This window comes from Amphimedon queenslandica, unplaced genomic scaffold (assembly GCF_000090795.2).
Source record: "Amphimedon queenslandica unplaced genomic scaffold, v1.1 AMPQUscaffold_11838, whole genome shotgun sequence".
Lineage (NCBI taxonomy): Eukaryota > Metazoa > Porifera > Demospongiae > Haplosclerida > Niphatidae > Amphimedon > Amphimedon queenslandica.
The window spans coordinates 4,541-6,848 of record NW_003547922.1 but is presented as its reverse complement, the minus strand read 5'-3'; the positions used below and the strand labels follow the sequence as shown (position 1 = coordinate 6,848).

The 2,308-nt window shown below is 34.6% G+C and overlaps 1 protein-coding gene across 1 annotated transcript in view; it reads right to left on the bottom strand.

Moving 5' to 3' along the window:
* Positions 1–633: 633 nt before the first annotated feature.
* LOC109588815 (uncharacterized) overlaps positions 634–2,308 on the bottom strand; it is a gene marked incomplete at its 5' end in the record, with an annotated part of 4,758 nt that continues 3,083 nt past the window's right edge. Inside the window, 7 exons of the mRNA XM_020004933.1 lie at positions 634–1,102; positions 1,153–1,227; positions 1,272–1,458; positions 1,508–1,660; positions 1,717–1,904; positions 1,990–2,043; positions 2,098–2,306. Of these exons, the coding sequence (XP_019860492.1) occupies positions 696–1,102; positions 1,153–1,227; positions 1,272–1,458; positions 1,508–1,660; positions 1,717–1,904; positions 1,990–2,043; positions 2,098–2,306 (1,273 nt within the window). The remainder of the gene's footprint in view (positions 1,103–1,152; positions 1,228–1,271; positions 1,459–1,507; positions 1,661–1,716; positions 1,905–1,989; positions 2,044–2,097; positions 2,307–2,308) is intronic.

Here is a 2,308-nt window from a genome sequence, read left to right as displayed (position 1 = left end):
AGAAAGAGAGGGAAGGAAGAAAGAGAGGGAAGGAAGAAAGAGAGAAAACAGAAATATATGCATGTACAAGATGAAATGTTGAAAGAGTAGTAATACATTATTCATGTACATGCATTTCTTACCAGTGTTAGGATTGGTTCTTAATTGGTCTCTTAAACCCAATTTAAAACATAATCATCATCACCGTCCTTCTTAATTGTGCTTCTTTACTTTACTTCATATTATAACATAAACTCTGTACAGGACCCTCCACTAATTTAGTTAGATGGTTTGGCTTGACAAAAATTGGCATAATGTTGGACTCGCATAGGCTGGTATAAAAGCATTAAAAAATGTAATATAAATTGCTGATTCTTTCAGAACACATTTATAGCACTTTCAGTGTCACGTACACCTTTTGCAATTTGCATACCACACAGCTGGAAACTTTCAAGAAAGGTAACTTTTGTTACTTTGGGGTTTTGTTGAGATTTGCAAAATTAAAATCAGCAAAAATCTCAATAATAAAGTACAACTGGCAGAATTCTTTAACTCACAAAAATTAAATCCATGAAAATGATTTTTTGGGTGGAATAGCAAAAGTTTAATTCCTCAAAAGTTTCCAGCTATGTGGTAGCATATGGCATCTACAAGTATAGTATTATAAAGACATAAGAACTAACATAAATTTAAAACTAAATAACATATAGCATTAGCTACAACTCCAAATTGAAATCATTAAGTGCAATGTCACTATCATTAGTTCTAACTCTTTTCACAGACTGTTCTAACTGAAGTGCACCCTCCAGAGCTGTTGTCCATTTTTCCCTCAAGAGATTAGCAGCAAATTCTATTGGTCCCCCAACACTAGACAGAGCTTCAAGATACTTCACACAATGCTTCTCTAGGTCAGACTTAGAGTCCAACAAATTCATTAGAGATAGAAAGCTTGTGGCAATGGTATCATAAGTTGGTGACTTCTGAACTTCCTCAGAAATTATATGAACCTCAAACAGTTTGTTAGCAACATGGACCAGAGAAAACTGTAGAAGTCCAGCAAAATCAGTGTGATTCTCATTCATAACTTTTTTAATCTTTTGCTTAACTGCTTTAATATCAAAACCTATAATAACAATAGAACATGCAGTACTTATATTGTATCATTCAGCATACCTCCTAGTTCTCTTCTTCTTTTAGTTGGTATTGGCATGATTCTAGTACTACCACTACCACTACTACTAGCACCATCTATAATGTATACTAAATGAATAATAAAATTGGCTCAACATTACCTGCAGTAGGATAAGTAGTTCTTCGTGATCTGTGAATATATAGTGTAACAGGCTTAGCCACACCTTCTATTGGGACAGAGTAGTGCAATGTTGGAACAGCATCAGGTGCTCCATAAACTGATACCATGCATGATGGAGGAAGAGAATAATCTTCTTTACCAAAATTGAATATATCCTCTTGATATAACTGTGTAATTTTAAATTATTTATGCTTCAAATAATCAAAATTTATTCACCTTAGCAGGTTTCATGTGAGGTTTAATAGTCCATCCAGTAAATGGTTCATCTTGTGGAGCATCAAACTTTAATTCAATATAACCATCAGGAGATGTAATACGAAAGTAAATATTGGGTCCTCTTTTTGCTTCTGAATGTTCCCCTTTAATGAACTATATATGCACATGTATACAAGAATCTATAGTACAAAACTAATACTAAACCTCACTTCAATGAGAGCATCTAATTTCTTAGCTGCAGTGAATGTTACTGCATCTTCAACACCATCCTCCTCATAATAAACCAGCCCAGCATATGTTGCAGCTCTTAATAATTCTTCAGGTATACTTCCAGTACTAGCTGAATCTTCTAATACTGACTGTTGAGGCACTGTATCTTGAATTAATCCATCATTACCTATAACATTGAAATGCAATTTAAATTTTAGCAAAACAAGCTGTTAAAAAAGTATACATGTATATATTGTAGGCTATTAGTTTACCCCCAGAAGATGAGTTCCTTGTTCTCAGGCTGTGACTAGATTCTGATAAAGGATCTAAATAACAACCAGTTGAATAACATACAGTAACAATGTACAAATATAATTCACCAGCTAAATGAGATGAAACTTCTGATGAAGAACTGGTGGTACTTCCTCCTCCTCCTCCTCCATCACAGCCACAGACAGATACAAGACAGAATTTCTCACGTTTAATGGATCCATACCAACTATCACTCCTAAACTCTCCTCCCTCTACTAATGTGAACTGGTAAGGAAGACTGGCTGTGCTCACAGGAGCTATTGCAAACTTTAAGTACCT